The 15,875-nt window shown below is 37.1% G+C and overlaps 1 protein-coding gene and 1 non-coding gene across 7 annotated transcripts in view; one reads left to right on the top strand and one right to left on the bottom strand.

The window, feature by feature from the left end:
- The first annotated feature begins 1,004 nt into the window (after positions 1–1,004).
- The window catches only part of Trip11 (thyroid hormone receptor interactor 11), a 60,050-nt gene continuing 45,179 nt past the window's right edge, over positions 1,005–15,875 (top strand). For 4 of the 6 annotated variants that reach the window (XR_007106981.1, XM_047538838.1, XM_047538840.1 and 1 more), the window contains exons 1-4: positions 1,005–1,531; positions 5,272–5,333; positions 11,030–11,140; positions 14,125–14,403. Coding sequence is in view for 5 of the 6 variants with exons in the window: in XM_047538838.1 (XP_047394794.1) it covers positions 1,393–1,531; positions 5,272–5,333; positions 11,030–11,140; positions 14,125–14,403 (591 nt within the window). In the remaining variant the exon portion in view is untranslated. The remainder of the gene's footprint in view (positions 1,532–5,271; positions 5,334–11,029; positions 11,141–14,124; positions 14,404–15,875) is intronic. The other 2 variants (XM_047538839.1, XM_047538842.1) reach the window with 1 other exon arrangement.
- Trnaa-cgc (transfer RNA alanine (anticodon CGC)) lies at positions 3,367–3,440 on the bottom strand. The gene has a single exon. It is a non-coding gene; the product is annotated as a tRNA-Ala (tRNA).

The raw sequence follows: 15,875 nt of genomic DNA on the forward strand, positions 1-15,875 counted from the left end.
GTTGTCAATGGATCTTTTATTTGTAGTGCTGAGTATCAAACCCTGGCCTTCATACATGCCAGGCAAGCCCCCTACCACTGAGCCACAACTCCAGCCCCATCAAGTCCTTTGCAAAACAAAAAGTGATAGCCTCCCTGGTCAGGTGCTGGGTGTCCTTGTTCCATTGCACCAATTGCTTTAAATTCATGGGACCATCTTTCTTCCTTTAGGAAGGAACGCAAACAAGCAAGACACTCTGATGTGTTAACAGTGTGTGTAACTGAGGACGGTGTGTGTGGGGGGTGGGGGGCACTTGCACAGCTAGTGCCACCAACATCATTTTAAGTGTTTAAGTTAGAACAAAAATTCTTTTCCCTTCACTGGCTGTCCTGCTGTCCTCTAAAGTCATTCTGAAAAAAAGACTGTCTTTTTTTAACTTCATGAGTGAAGTCGGCTTCTTGAAGAGTTCATGGCATTTTTAAAAAGAAGGCAGTTTCAAATGAGACCTGGAAAGCCAGAGAAAATGTCTACTGTAGAAGGTGATCAATAAAAACTGTGATTCCCGCCTGGTCACTTGAATTTGAGACCCGTCCTTGACAGCTCTGGAGCCTCAGCTCCTGCTACACGCGGTGCCTGGCACAGCACGGCCCTCACTGGTGGGATCTCATCGATAGACTAACACCGGCAAGTTACGAGAAGCCGCTTCCTGCCCAGTCCGCACCGCCGCCCTCCAGGCTGGGCTCAGGCGTGAACAATCCGGTTACGACACAATGCCGGACCGCAGAGGTCCCTGGCCACGCAGGCTTCGTAGATACCCAACAACGGCCGAGCCGACTCTACCTAGAGACGCAGGCAGCGCCGCGTCGCCACCGGTTCTTCCGGCTTCCCCACCCGTTGGCTACGTGGAGGAGGTTGGTCGCGCCGGCCCGCACTCGGTCCTCCGCGATCCCACTTTCCTTTGCGCCAAGGACACGTCCGGAGGCTTCGTAGGGCCCTTCTGCGCCACGACGGCGCCTCTCTATGGTCCTGCCGCTTTCAGAGCGGGTGTTATGGCTGCCGGCGTCGAGGTGGCAGGAGTAGCCCGCCGAGCGGGGACAAGTCACTAAACGCGGAGGGAGAAGTGACTCAGGCCGGACGGCGGAAAGTCGAGGGGAGGGGCAGAGGCCCCGCGGGGGTGACCGTGCCACTGGCGGCGAGTCCCTGGTGAAGTCCCAGGCCGGGCCTCTGCCTTTTCAGGCAGAACGCGGCGGTTGGCAGGAGCCCCGCACTGCGTGGAATTCTGAATGCTTTGGTCATAATTGGCCCCGCAGCGCTCGAGGACGTTCGGCGGGGTGGTCGACTGTGGTGGACGGCGGTGGACGGCGCTAGACGCGTTTCTCGGAGCGGACCTGGTGGTTCTCTGAAGTCGCGGCGATGTCGTCTTGGTTTGGTGGCCTGGGCTCCGGCCTGGGCCACTCGTTGGGTCAGGTGGGGGGCAGCTTAGCTTCCCTCACCGACCAGATCTCAAACTTCACGAAGGATATGCTTCTGGAGGGCGCGGAGGAAGTAGAAGGTAACAGCTGGGGCGCGGGAGGGAGGGCTTTTCTGGGACCCTGGGAACGTCCGTTTGGTTCCCACCTCCATCAGTCACCAACGCGGACTGGCCGCGGGGAGCGCCACTCTGCCCTGTTTCCCCATCCCACTCCTCCTCTGCCTCCTTCTCTGCCGTTTCTCTGTGATGGAGGACGGCGGGGTGCTGGGCAGGTCCCCTTTGGATACTCGGGGTCTCTCAAAGTTTATTTTCGCCTTGATCTGCCCATGCCCACCAGTTGTTTTGTCCTCAGTTTGGGGCAGAGGGCGATCTGATGTTGATCATCTTCCCTCTTTTTTTTTTTTTTTTTTTTTGATAACAGTTAAAAGAATCTTTATGACATCCTTATTTTGTTTATGACATCCTTATTTTATCTTCTTTGATTTTTGTAGCAAGGGAAAAAAACTCGTAATTCAAACATTTGGTGACTCGACGTTGTCTTGAGTATATTATTTGTTAGCGAAATATGGCTATGATTTTCTGTTCACTTGTTCTGTGCTTTTGCTCATTGTGATGGCATGTTACAGCGTTCCAACTAAAAATGTATTTTGTATATAATTGCCCATTTCTCCCGTATTTCAACGGAATGGAACGGAACAGATAATTTTGGGTTTCCTTAGCAACCTTCACTTGTTTTTGAAGTCTTCATCATATTTAGATTATAAACAGTGACCTAAAGTTATATGGTAATCAGTGTTGAAGTTTAACACCATTTTTATTTCTTGACATTTGTTCAGCAAGTAGGGTTTGGATTAAAAGAGTTCTAAAAATTTCAGTCATAGTGTGCCTTCTGGAGATAATGGACTGATCTTTCAGATGAGAGCAATTCTTTTAACAGATTTATTGCTTATAAATTAATAAATTAGCATTCTGGTTTAATTTGGGGTGCTGGAGATTGAATCCAGGGGCTCACAAACTTACTAAGCACTGCTCTACTCCTAAGCTATTTAGCCCCCAGCCCCCTAACTTTGTTTTTATCATGATTTAACCAAGCTTTCATATTTATTTGAATGAAATAAAGAAAAACAGTTTGATAAAAGGTGCTTGAATTTAGAATTTCTTTGTGTTTATTTGGAAAGAAGTGAGACTGTGGAGCTGCCAATATCCATTTTACTGCTTCCAGTTCCATTTGGGTGGGAGGTATGTCAAGTTTAGAGATGGGAATGAAAGATATTCTTCATGTGTCCAGTAAAGAATCATGGGACCTCGAGGGCAGTTGGAAACAGGAGAGGCTGGTAACCATGGAAATGACTAGTTTCAGTTTGTATCCCTGATAGGGGAAAGCAGTTGACTTTTACTTTGACCATAAACCATTTTGTTCCTCTACAAAAGATACTCTCTTATAATCTCAATCTTAGTGGTCTACCCAGTTTCCTGAACTAGAAATCTTCATGTCATCTTGTTTTGTCTCTTTTTATCTACTTCCCATTGGCCACCAAATTCTTGTTCAACCTTTGTCAAAATTGTCCTTCCTTTATTACTCCTCCTTCTTTAGTGTTCTTTCATATCCTTTCCCCACTCCATTCCATTTTCTTCTGTTTTGCCAGTTACTTTTTCCTCTTTGGTACCAAGGATTGAACTCAGGGGTGCATAACCTCTGAGCCACATCTCCAGCTCTTTTTTTGAGACAGGGTCTCACTAAGTTGCTATGGATGCTTTGAACTCAGTCCTCTGCCTCAGCCTACCAATTTGCTGGGATTACAGGCTTGCGCCACTGGAACCAGTACCAATTGCTTTTCTAAAAACAAATTTTCTTAAAAATTTCTTGACCTAAAACTTAGATAAAATTTCTTGGTGTTTTTTTTTTTTTTTTTTTTTTGCAGTGCTGGGGATTGAACCCAGGGCCTTGTGCTTGCGAGGCAGACACTCTACCAACTGAGCCACATCCCCAGCCCGATTTCTTGGTTTTAAAAGGCCAAGGATCTGTCCATCTGGGTTCAACCTATCTCTTCTAATTGTCTTGCCAATTGCCATACTTAAGGTATTCATATATGTGTGTGTGTGCCCGTACCTAGAACTTCTGTCACACAGAACTTTGTCAAGCACCTACACAACTCCAAGCCTCTTCACAGAAAGCCTTTCCTTCTCTGCTTCCTCCTTTGCCTGGAAAACATTTTTGCTGTAACCTTGCTCATAGGTCAGGCAGTTGGTGAAACCATTCTGACTCCCATGCAAGTTGAATTGACTGCCTGTGTTCTGTGTTCTAACAGAACTTTGAGGATCTCTGCCTAACAACGCTTACCATATTGGATTATAATTGTTCTTTTTCCTTGATACCCAGCAAGGGGACAGTATTTTTTCTTTCTCCTTATATGTCCAGTGTGTGGCATATTCCTTGGCACACAGTAGATGGTCCATTAAAATCATGTGATCAGAAATCTGCCAAGTTCCTCAGTGCTTTTATTCCTTTCCTTTTACATTATACTAGGACTTGCTCAATACCTATTTTATTTGTTGGAAATCATTTAAAAATAGAATTTAGTTCATTTATTCATTTAATAAGTCGAGCACTACCCTGTGCCAGCTTGGAACAAGAAAACAATTCTGTAAATAGCGCAGTTGGTGGAGCTTGAAAATCATCCACATTTATAGTATCAGAAGGTTGCTCTTCTACCAGACACTACACTGATTCAAAGTTGAGAAGTTGCGCTTTGACATTTCCCTCCATGCACTGCAAGTTGTAGGATCTTTCACAAATTTTAAAATACTTAACCTTATCTGTTCCTTACCTGTTAAAAAGGGATAATTGTATCAATTGTGAGGTTGAGAGGACTAAATGAAATCAAGAGTGTAACATGTCTTGAACTGGGCCTAGCAAAGAGTGAGCATTAAAAAAAAACAGTAGATGTTTCCCTTACTGAGAAAGTCACAATTTGTTGTCTGTCATAGTATATCACCCTTACTTAAAATGATCATTTTTAAATAATGTTAAAGTGCTATGAGTAATGGGAAAAACACACTAGCACCCCCCCCCCAAAAAAAAAAAAATCTAACTCTGGATGTTGATTTCTTGACAGGGTCAGTGGTGTCATCTTGGCACTGCTGGATTCTGACTACTTCTAAATGAAAATGTGCTAAACTAGACTGAGCTTATTAGCTTATTTCCATTTTTAATAAATGTGTCTGTGTCACTTTAAATAAATGTTCTTTGTGTATAGGTGATTAATTGATAGTGTTAGGAGAAGAAGTTAGAAATAGGGCTTTAAGCCCTGGTTGAATATGTTTCATTTGAAATTATAGCAAGCCAAAAGAGAAATTTACAAAAACTTCTAATTTCCTGCAACAAAGTTTTGATAAATACTTTCAGCAAATAGTAAACATTAAAAAATGATGGATGTTGTGTTTTCCCTCACTGAGAAAGTCACCACTTTTTGTCTGCTGTAATATCTTCTAAAGGTAGACATCCTAAGGTATAGGAGGTTGGCAGAAAGCTTGACCCGTGTGACAATGAAGAACATTAATGGCAACGATAAACTGTGGTGAGAAACATGATAATATCTTCTGAATTTGCTCTCCTATTAGCCTACTATTCTGTATAACCTCAGCGAAATGTGTTTCCTTAAAATGCCTACGTAGGGCTGGGGATATACAGCCCCAGTGGTAGAGCATTTGCCTAGAATGTTCAAGGCCTTGGGTTCAATCCCCTAGCATGCTCGCAAAACGCCTATTTATTCCATTATATGGTGTTGACCACATATTCAATATGTGAATTTCTTTTGTAGCAGATTTACCTAATTCTGGGAGGAAGGAAATTGAAGCCATTCAAGCGATCTTGAGATCAGAGGTAAGGAATATTAAAGACTGCTATCAAACTTAGATTTTTTTCTCTTTTGAAACCACGAAGTTATTCAGGCTTTCAGTCCTCCCTTTACACTGCTTACCACTTTTTTTCCTCTGCGTTTCTCATTTCTTTTTAACTTTTAGAAAATTCACTTAGATGAATAATATATTTACATGTTACAACAGTTGGTTCTTTAATATTTTCATCTCTACTTTTACATACTGAAAGTAAGAAAACTGCCCAAAGTAGAAATTATAGGTTCAGAAGTTTATCATTATTAAGGAATGCTAAATTATGGCAGAACATTTACTATAATATGAAGAATGGGATTGTTTAATCTAGAGCTTTTTAATTTTGTAATATTGAGAGAATAATACTTGGATACAAAGTAGTTAATAATATAGGAACAGCCTGTTAATTTTGCTGTTTTATTTGTTATTAGTCAGTGTCTAGTTGTGACTAGTCCTGGACATTGTGCTTAATGGGGATGAGGGAAACTTGGAAGGGGTTCAAAGGAAAGCAGTAAAAGAAATGATTCCACAGTAGAAGCTATTGTAAAGGACTAAAGTCAACCCTGTAGCATTGGAATAACAGTGAGAGAGTACTTGCGTTGCAGCAAAAGGTATTGTTAGAGCACTGTGACAAGCATGTTTCCTTTCTACTAAGTCTACAAAAAGAACATTGAATTTAGACCTAAGAAAATACTACTGACAAGCATTGTTGAACTCTGGTCTGGAATATCAAGGTGAGGTTGTGGAATTTGAAAGGAGAAGGGACCGCTGTAGTGACAGATGAACTTTTTGTAAGGCTGAGATAGGAAATTCTTAAGAAAGCTCTCATTGGTACAGATTCACCCAGAAAAGTTCAAGCAGAAGTGTGTGTGGTGGCATTAACTTAGGTGAATTCTCCACAGCCCATTTGGGGAGAAAAGTCAATATGGTTAACCTGCTCAGTGAACATCTATTGTGTACTGGGAAAGGGAGACAGAAATCTATCCTTCTGTCAATTCTTCTGAGTATTATTGGACTATGGCAAGTATGATTTCAAAGTTTAGAAATGTTTCTTTTTGGTAAAACACTTCCCCAAATGTAATCTAGCTTCCTCATTGGTACTTATCTAAAGTAACTTGAGTTACTCAAATGCCAGAGGAAAAAAGGGGTTTTATTTTGTAAGGTAATTTTAACTCTGTGATTCTTGACTTGTGCTGACATCATACTCAGCCACTCAACCTCTTCTATAACTGCGCAGTACATCCCCATCCAGGACTCACTGCTGTTAAAAAAAAAAAAAGTGATGATATTTCTGAACAGTCTATTTAGAAAGTTTAGTATAGAAGGATAGTGTGTTTTCTAGAACAAATTAGATTTGCTTACAGATGTTCATGTTTTAGCTAACTGAATTAGGATCTTTTTTTTGTTTTGTTTTGATTTTTTTGAGTACAGGGGATTGAATCCAGGGACACTTATAACCACTGAGCCCATATCCCCAGCTCTTTTATTTTTTATTTTGAGACAGAGTCTCACTAAGTTGCTTAAGGCCTTGCTAAGTTGCTGAGTCTGGCTTTGAACTTGCAGTCCTCCTGCCTCAGCCTCCAGTTGCTGGGTTTACAAATGTGTATCACCATGCCCAACTTAGTTAGGATTCTTTAGTTGTAAGTAAAAGCAACCACCCTAAGCTACCTTGATCCTCTGTGTGCTACGAAAGTAGTCTTCACATTTACAGTCTTGGTCCAGTGGACTCTTCTAATATTTTTATAGTGTCATTTTGAAAATAATTTACAGAGGCATGATAAAGTGATAATTTAAAAACTTTTATTTAGAAATTTTTAATAATTTAAGTTTAATAAATCCAGATTTTTATTCTGTATTTTTCTGGTTTTGAAAACATATCTAAAGCTAGGTGTGGTGATACTTACTTGCAGTCCTAGCTAGCTGCTCAAGAGGTTGAGACAGGAGAATAATTGGAAACCAACAGTAAGAGTCCAGTCTTGGCAACATAGTGAAACCCTGTTTCAAAACAAACATACTCAAAATAGATGATGTTATTTAATTCATTTAACTACATATTGACTCTTAATGCATAAATGGGAATGTATCTAGTAAATTCCAGATTTCATTTTCCTCCCTAATAGAGTTTTGGTTAACATTACTTCAGATTCTTTTTGATTTGTATCTTTAAAACTGATACTTTAGAGAACTTTGACAGCTCATATTTTTGTCAAAAAGAAAGGTATCATCTTTTCTCATAATTACAAAGCATTTTTCTTTTCTTTTTTAATTTTTTTTTAGTTGTAAATGGACACAATACCTTTATTCATTTATTTATATGTGGTGCTGAGGATCAGACCCACTGCCTCACATATGGTAGGCAAGCACTTTACCACTCAGCCCCAGCCCCAGCCCCAGCCCCAGCCCCGACAAGGCATTTTTCTTAGACTTACAAAATACCAATTAAAATGATCAGTTCACTGAATTTTTTTCATTTCTGGTCATCTGTTTCTTCTCAGTCACCTTCATATACACACCTACCCTCAGCATTTATCCTTGTTTAAATCCTTTAAAATTAAAAAAAAATTTTTTTGTAGATATAGATGGACAGAATATCTTTATTTTGTTTATTTTTATGTGGTTCTGAGGATCAAACCCAGTGCCTCACACATGCTAGGCACATGCTTTGCCACAGTTGAAAATTGAACTAAAAAAATTGAACTCAGCTGTGTTTAATGAAAGCAAAGAAGACTATAAATATTGTGTCTTTTAAAAAGATAATGCAGTATGTTGGACTGCAATCAGAAAACTGGTTATTTTACTATTGCATTATTCTCAGTGATTCCATACGTCTTCTATTTTCTCATTATTGTAGTCTTTTCGTTTTTTTTAGCATAGTTGGGAAGACTGGAGGGAGAGTAATAAAGCAATTCCCAGGATGATAAAGTAGTGTAATGTTTTAAATAAAGATAAGATCATCACAATCCCATGATTCTTAAATTTATAAAAGTATCTGGTGTACCCTTATAGTAATTACAAGAGAGAATTAGGAATTAGTTTTAGTCTATGAATAAAGATAGGTAAACTTTCTTTTTCTTTGAAAGACATCCAAGAAAAAAAAAAGTCATAAATTCCCATTCTTACACATAGCTCCATTTCTTTCTTTTTTCTTTCTTTCTTTCTTTTTTTTTTTTTTTTTTTTTAATGTGTGTGTGTGTGTGTGTGTGTGGTATTAAGGATTGAACCCCAGGTTCCTCTACCACTGAACTACCTCCCCAACCCCTTTTATTTTTTTATTTTTATTTTTATTTTTTTTTTGCGCTGCTGGGGATCGAACCCAGGGCCTTGTGCATGCAAGGCAAGTACTCTACTGACTGAGCTATCTCCCCAGCCCCCCTTTTATTTTTTATTTTGAGATAGGGTCTCACCAAGTTGCTGAGACTAGCCTTGAATTTGGAATCCTCCTGCCTCAACTCTTGAGTTACTGAGATTATAGGCATGTACTACCTTGCCAGATTTATAATTTAGTTTCTTAAAAAAGATGTTTGATTGGTTCCAGTGGACACTGATAGTATGCCAAGGGTTAAGCAAGATGGATTGAGGTTATATATGTCTCATGGACTCCCAAGAATGGAACAGACTTCAGGAAAGGACTTCAACTAGAACTAGAGGCCATCAGTAATCTGTCTCTTTCTCCTTATGCTCTACTCACCTCTTTGTGCGTTTATTTTTTTCTTCCTTTCAGACCATCCCCCTCTACTTTATATTCCATACATTAAAAAATATGGCCCCTGACAACTCTGAATGTTACAGGTTCAACCCCCTGAATGGAATATGTCCTTCATGGGCTTTCTCCACCTTTCTGACTCTCATACACCTAGGAAATGAGGGCAGACAACTAAATAGGTATTAACCTACTCAGATACTTGACACATTTGGAGTAAAAGTTCTAGTTATTATTCAGAGTTAAATAATGTAGTTTTTTTTTTGTGGGGGGGGGGCACAGATCCCAGAGTTTGAACTCAGGGACACTCGGCCAGTAAGCCACATTCCCAGCCCTATTTTTTATTTTATTTAGAGACAGGGTCTGACTGAGTTGCTTAGTGCCTTGCTTTTACTGAGGCTGGCTTTGAAATCATGATCCTCCTGCTTCAGCCTCCCAAGCCACTGGGATTCCAGGTGTGTGCCACATGCTCAGCAATGTTAGATATTTTTGTGAGAGAAGCCTAAAATGAATTTTCATAACCAGATTTTGACTTTAGTATATTGTGTTGCTCAGTTGTGTATAGTTTTCACATTAACAGTAAATCATACAAAAGAAGCCAGCAGAATAGAAGATAATTAGTGACCATAGTTACTACTGTTTCTTCAACATATTTGAAGTTAGATTGATGGGGCTAGAGTTCCACAGTAGAATTTATGGATGTAATAGTTATTCCTTTTATTTGCTTCATTTATTTTTTTCTGGGAATTCATGTAATCTCCCTGGATCATAATTTTCATGTCTGTTGATGTCAGAAATTCCTAGAATCTGAAAAGAAAATGAGTGATCTCCAGAGTAAACAAAATTTTCACCATCAGTCATCTACTTTTTCTTGGTCATCACTGTTAAATTGTGTTTGAGATGTATTCATGGAATACTTAGTAAAATGTTAACTGTAATAATCTGTAGTAAAAATAAATTCTTTTTTGTAGAGAGTTTTTGGGTTCATTTCTCTTGCTTCATTATGTTCCTACTATATTCATTCAAATAGAAAGGAATAATAATGTGTAAATCATACTATTTTGGTATATACTTTGTAATTTTTAAAAATCTTTTCCAACATCATAAAAGACTCTGATATCTAGAATCATAGAATTATAATTAAGACTTTTATATACGTGTGTGTGTGTGTGTGTGTGTGTGTTTATGTGGTACTTGGGTTTGAACCCACAGTCCTAGGCATGCACTCTATCCCTGAGCAATATCCTCAGTCTCTATCTTTTTAAATTTTTTAAAAAATATTTTTTAATTACTGATGAACCTTTATTTAATTTATTTATTTATATGTGGTGCTGAGAATTGAACCCAGTGCCTCACACATGCTAGGCAAGTGCTCCACCACTGAGCCACAATCCCAGCCCCTTAGTTCCTATCTTATATACTCCTAAAAGTAGTTTTTCAAGCTGATTACTCATAGTGGTTTTCAAATGGGGACTTTTTTTTTCCTGAAAAGGCAGATAATATGAGGACTTAACTTTCTACCTGTACTCCAACCGAAATCTTTTTAAAACAATTTTTTTTGTTGTTAGATTTTACTGTTTGGGACAAAAGTTCAAACATATAATTTTACTCATTTATTTTGAGACTTGGTGTCCTTAAATTGCTGAGGGTCTTAATTTGCTGAGGTTGGCCTCAAACTTGTGATCTTCCTGCCTCAGCCTCTCCAGTTGCTGGGATTGACGACGGGCTCCCCCTGAGTCAAGCAATCAGTGACTTTGTAGTATTAAATCCAATCCCCCCCACACACACTTTTTTTTAGAATTAGACATATTCTATGTAAATATGCTTAACGCATTTGTAACTTTGAAAGTACATTTTAAAAACAATTATTCTGTGACCTTTTATATTTTTTTGTGAAACAATGCCTTTTATGATGCTGTGCAGTAGCCGTCACTAACATGTTTTACTTGTATTCTTTTTGTTGAAAATACTTTTCTCTTTGCTTTTAGAATGAAAGACTTAAAAAGTATTGTACTGATCTGGAAGAAAAGCATGAAGCGTCAGAGCTTCAAATAAAACATCAATCTGCAAGTTACCGAAATCAACTGCAACAGAAAGAGGTAAAGGTTATTACAGTTACTTTGTATTTATTTCACTATATTTTTAGACCCATAAAAATATTATTGAATTTAATAAAACTTGGTAAACTTTTATTGTTTATATTATAAAAACTAACCTTTGCAGAGATTAATTTCTACTTTCTAAAAGAAGAAAAAATTTTTATAAAATATCTTCAGAAATCTGTTGCTTATAATTTCTAATTTTATGAAACCTAATTTCTTATCTGTTTTCTTAAATTGTTTTAAATCAGTGTGATCATTTTTAGTAATAATTAAATTTAAAAAATGCTTTGTCTATACAAGTATCTTTTTTATATCGGCATATACTTCATTTTCCATGGAAAAACAAAATTAAGTATATTATAATTGACTTACTGTTTTATAAATGTTTTTGCTTTTTTCTAGTTTGATTGAAATGGTTGTTTTGGAATTGGCTTATCTTTTTTTTGCAGTATTAGTACATTATATAATTTAACCAGTGTTATCCTGAATCCTTAAAATACAGACTGTTCTGTGTGTCATGCTGTTACTGACATGTTGTTTAGTACGTAAGTGGAGCCTAATAAAACTTACTTTGAATTGAACCATTTCCTATTTTATTATCCAGATCATTTCGATATTCACTTTGTTTACTAAAGCATTCAGTTCTGCCATAACTTCCTATTTGGGTTTTTAAAATTTAAATGAATTGGTTTCTAGTTCCTTAGTGACATGCTAAGGTAAAAGATAAAAACACACCACATTGAAGATAAATATAAACATTTCAAGTAGGCTTTAATTTTTTGTTTTTTTCCATGCCAGGGATTGAACCCAGGGGCACTTAACCACTGAGGCACATACCAGTCTTTTTTTATAATTTATTTAAAGACAGGGTCTCACTGAGTTGCTTAGGGCCTTGCTAAGTTGCTGAGGCTGACTTTGAATTCACAATCCTCCTGTTTCAACCTCCCAAGCTACAGAGATTACAGGCGTGCACCACCTTGTCTTGCTCTAGAATTTTAAATTTCAAACTGATGGGAATTTATAATTTTATAAAACATAATAAATATGAATTTCTGCAAGAAAAAAATGTATACAAAAGCTACAAACCTATTTTTTTTCTTTTTAAAAGATTCAACACAGATATAAAATTATTGCTAAACTGCTTTAAACTTTACTCTTTGAATTTCCATACTTGTGGACTGGTAGCAGATATACATGGCATCAGTTCCTGGACCACACTCTGAGTAGCACTGACTTAGCAGACATGATGATTAGAATAGTAGTTCCTACCCAACAGTGACACTTTAAAAAAATATACATGTTCATACACCCAGAAGATTAAGTATCCTGGAAAGATTAGTGTACTGGGAAGGGACCCTGATGTTGGTAATTTTCAAAAGCTCCATATGTGAGTCTAATGCTTACTCCATAGTTGAAAACACTTGGAAAAATTGGCATTTTATTTTCTTTTTAACTGTTGCTATTAGAGAACACATTAAATGTTCAGGTTTGGAATTTGTTGTTTTTGTTGTTATTAAACTTTGCACTTGTGTAGCTCTACAACTTGATATAAATGTCTATTGTATAATGACAACTCTTTCTGTATTAAAACTATACCTAAAATATGGATTTCAGTATTCTTTAGTAGAATGAATGATAATACATAACTATATACATCTGCTGTTTTCTGAATCTCTTTGTGATGTCTGTATTCCCTGAAGATGCAGTTTATCTCATATCATTTATGGAAAATGAATGAAATTTATGTACTATTGTAAATCTGTATTAGAGAAGGGACTCTACTATGAAAAATCTGTTTGTTATGACATAAAAGCATAAATGTGTTTGATTTTTGTTTGTCTAATTCCCAGTATCAAGTTTTCCTTAGTCTTGGTGTAGTGTCTTATACTACCTTATTATGGTAGTGCCTTAGGCTAGTTTGAGTACTTTATAGAAAGTTTATTTCAGGTCTGTCTAGATAGCTTACTTTTGTATTTTGAGTATTCTCTCACTCAGAATGGATGTGGCATTATGGTTCATAATTTCATTTGGGTTATGATTTAGTATTGTCAGCCTTTAATCAAAACTCTACTCAGGGTTTCAGAATTTTCATATATTGTCCTTTTCCTAAATAGGGTCAGATTTTCACTGCCTGCTCTTTATCAGCATTAAAGCCAGGGCCTCTTTCAGTGCATTATTTCCTTTTGAGACTCATGAGCTAATAACCATGGGCTCACTGTGTTACCTACAAAGAATGGATTTATAAATCCAAGCATTCTTCTAGCTGTGTTGTGCAGAGCAGCATTACCTCTGATTCATGGTGCAATTTAAACCTAAATCCAGATACATAAGACCTAATCAGATACATAAGACTCTTGTAGCAGTTGTTTGTTCGTTCATTCTTTTTCTTCTTGGGTACTAGGGATTGAACCCAGGGGTTCTATACCATACAGCTACATCCCCAGCTCTTTTAAAAATATTTTATTTTGAGGCTGAGTCTTACTGAGTTAAGGGTTTTGCTAAGTTGCTGAGGGTGGCCTTGAACTTGCAATCCTACATCTTTGACCTCCTTGAGTCACTGAGATTACAGGTGTGCACCACTGCCAGCCTCCCGCGTAAGTTCTAAAGAAACTTGAATATATAGATTGACACAGCTTTTATTTTCTCATACATTTTAACAATCTAAGAAATATCCTGTATTAACCCTTTCATAGAAGATAGCAAACCCATGTTTAACTGAAAAATTTATTGCTTTATTTCATACATGAGTAAATTCTGATCTTCATACTACTTAAAAAATATGTGCTTTAATTATGGTAATTAAATTTTTTTAAATAAAAATCTTATGGTTGGAATGTTGTAAAAGACTTGGATTAACTTAAAAGATATTTAGTGAATAATTAGTCTTAGACAAATCATTCTACCTTTTAATGTTATGAAGCTATAAAAAGATCAATTTGTTTGAAAGTACTTTCTCTAAAACATGGATTATAAATATATAGGTAGAAATCAGCCATCTTAAAGCAAGACAGATTGCACTACAGGATCAGTTGTTGAAACTGCAGGCAGCTGCTCAGTCAGTACATTCAGGAGCTGGTGGTGTACCAATAACCACTGCGCCGTCTTCATTCGGTTATGGAATCAGTCATCATTCTTCAGCTTTTCGTGATGATGACATGGACTTTAGTGACATAATTTCATCACAACAAGAAATAAACAGATTGTCAATTGAAGTGTCAAGACTTGAATCTGAAGTTGGTCATTGGAGGCATATTGCTCAGGTAGGTAAATTTGGGTGAGTTTTTGAAAACTATGAGTAATTAAAATATTGTTGCTTTTTAGGAAACTGTATGTAAAGTGTTTGGTATCAGAAATAATCCTGGACAAGATAATAGAAAACCTGTATATTAATTCTGCCCATGGATCTCTGAGTGGTTTTGGTCAGATTATGTTTCCCCTCTCAGCCTCCTTTCCCCTTCTGTACAATATTTGGAATTTTTTTTTTTTTTAAATTGAAAGCAACAGATCCATTTTTCAAAATTAAAAGTTGCAAGCCCAGGAATCAAAAGAAAAATTGAGTGGCATTAGCTCCTTTTCCCGTGGAGTTTGAGGCTTCTTTGATGGAAACACCAGGACTCCAGGGCACTATGTTTGAAACTGTTTCCTTGGACTTTTATCTGAGGTTTTTATTAGCTCTAGTAATATATAAAATGAAAATCTGATCATTGGTATTATTACTTTGTGTTTTTTCTCATGCATCAGAAATGAAATGAAATACTTGCTATTTGGGAGCTATAAACTTTTTCCAAGGAACATTTTTGTCTTACACATCAGAGGTTGGAAGAAGACAAAAGAGTAACTGATACATTGTTAACTTGAATTTAACTTCATTAGTGTAGGGGGGGGAGTACATAAAAGTAAATGATTTTTATTCTCTTTGTGAATGTAATCTAGCTATGTAAAGGAAAAAATCTTCCCATTTAAAATGATCTGAATGCTTCCCATGTTCCTAAGCATTCCCAATACCTAAAGTAAACCTTAGAAAGGGTAATATGTCCTTTTTATCTCCAAAAAGCAGTAATTCTTAAATTTTTAAAAAAAATATATTTATAGATGTTGATAGACCTTTGTTTTATTTTGTTTTTTGCAGTGCTGGGGATTGAACCCAGGGCCTTGTGCTTGCAAGGCAAGCCTCTACCAACTGAGCTATAATCCCCAGCCTGACCTTTATTTTATTCATTTTTTTATATGTGGTGCTGAGGATCGAAGTGCCTCACACATGCTAGGCAACTGCTCTACCACTGAGCCACGACCCAGCCCAATTCTTAAGTTTTGTATGTGTAAAAATAACCTGGAGAACTCGATAATATCATAGTTTTCCTGTATTAATCTCTGGAGATTTTGATTTAGTAGCTTATTTCAGGGCCTTGGAAACTGTTCAAATGAATAAATAGTTCCAGGTGATTCTGATTAATCCAAGGGACACTTTTTAAGAAATGTTGCTGAAGGTAAGATTTCATAGGGAAAAGATAGGTTTTTGATTTGTTCTCTTCAGCATATCTTGAATGCCTAGTGTATAATAGACCTGTTCTAGAAAATAAAAGTGAAAAATGCATATTTGGGACCTTACCTCACAGGAGGCTTAATTTTCTAGTGAGGCATGACAAAAATGAATATTGTATTACATTTTATAAAATTCATATATATATATATAATCTCAATATATATTATCCTTAACAGCTACATGAAATAT

Source organism: Sciurus carolinensis, chromosome 2 (genome assembly GCF_902686445.1).
Source record: "Sciurus carolinensis chromosome 2, mSciCar1.2, whole genome shotgun sequence".
NCBI classification, from domain to species: Eukaryota; Metazoa; Chordata; class Mammalia; order Rodentia; family Sciuridae; genus Sciurus; species Sciurus carolinensis.